This window comes from Callorhinus ursinus, unplaced genomic scaffold (assembly GCF_003265705.2).
Source record: "Callorhinus ursinus isolate GAN/ISIS: 27379988/994484 unplaced genomic scaffold, GSC_fseal_2.0 scaffold6, whole genome shotgun sequence".
Lineage (NCBI taxonomy): Eukaryota > Metazoa > Chordata > Mammalia > Carnivora > Otariidae > Callorhinus > Callorhinus ursinus.
In genome coordinates this window covers 25,846,466-25,847,147 of record NW_027397068.1, presented here as the reverse complement: position 1 = coordinate 25,847,147, position 682 = coordinate 25,846,466, and the positions used below count along the sequence as shown (strand labels likewise).

At 44.0% G+C, this 682-nt stretch overlaps 1 protein-coding gene across 1 annotated transcript; it reads right to left on the bottom strand.

The window, feature by feature from the left end:
- On the bottom strand, nt 1–400 carry LOC112816642 (protein S100-A6). Its single transcript, XM_025863268.2, has one exon. The coding sequence runs from the start codon at nt 376–378 to the stop codon at nt 106–108; it is 273 nt and encodes a 90-aa protein (XP_025719053.1). The 5' UTR covers nt 379–400; the 3' UTR covers nt 1–105.
- Nucleotides 401–682: the final 282 nt, after the last annotated feature.

The following is a 682-nucleotide window of genomic DNA, read 5'->3' as shown; positions in this document are numbered from 1 at the left end:
TTTTTTTTTTTTGACCAAAAAAAGATATTTATTGAAAAGTTACCCACCACTGGAGTTGACCTAGGCAGGCCCGATGGAGGGTGTCTCCACCTTCCTGATTTATTTTCAGCCCTTGAGGGCATCATTGTAGATCAAAGCCAAGGCTCCCAGGAAGGTGACATATTCCTGGAAGTTCATCACCTCGTCCTTGTTTCGGTCCAGGTCGTCCATCAGCTTTGCGATGTCAGCATCCTGCAGGTTCGCACTAATGGTGAGCTCTTTCTGGATCAGCTCCTTCAGCTCCTTCTTGCTCAGAGTGTTCTTGTCACCTTCCCTGCCCGAGTATTTGTGGAAGATGGCCACAAGGAGGCCAATGGCCTGATCCAGGGGACACTCCATGGCTGGGCACTGGGCTCAGAGCGCTTGGCCGGGAGAGCATCCAGGGACCCTCAGATAACTTTCTTTACTCACTTCCTGCCCTTTAAGACTTGTATTAACTTGGTTTGAACCAGGGGCTAAATTTGGTTTAATTTGTAGAACTCACAAAATTTGTGTTCAAAGTGTGTCTAATAATATTATTGAAAGAGGGGAAGCAAATTACACTTAAACTTCCTTTTGAATTTTTCAGCCATGACCTTAGAAATCATGGAGAAAACCATAACACTGAATATTACTTGTCATTATATGCTATTACATGTTATTA

Bases quoted from the DNA above. Each gene is read 5' to 3' on its own strand.
- LOC112816642 (XM_025863268.2), bottom strand. From the start codon at position 378: ATGGAGTGTCCCCTGGATCAGGCCATTGGCCTCCTTGTGGCCATCTTC.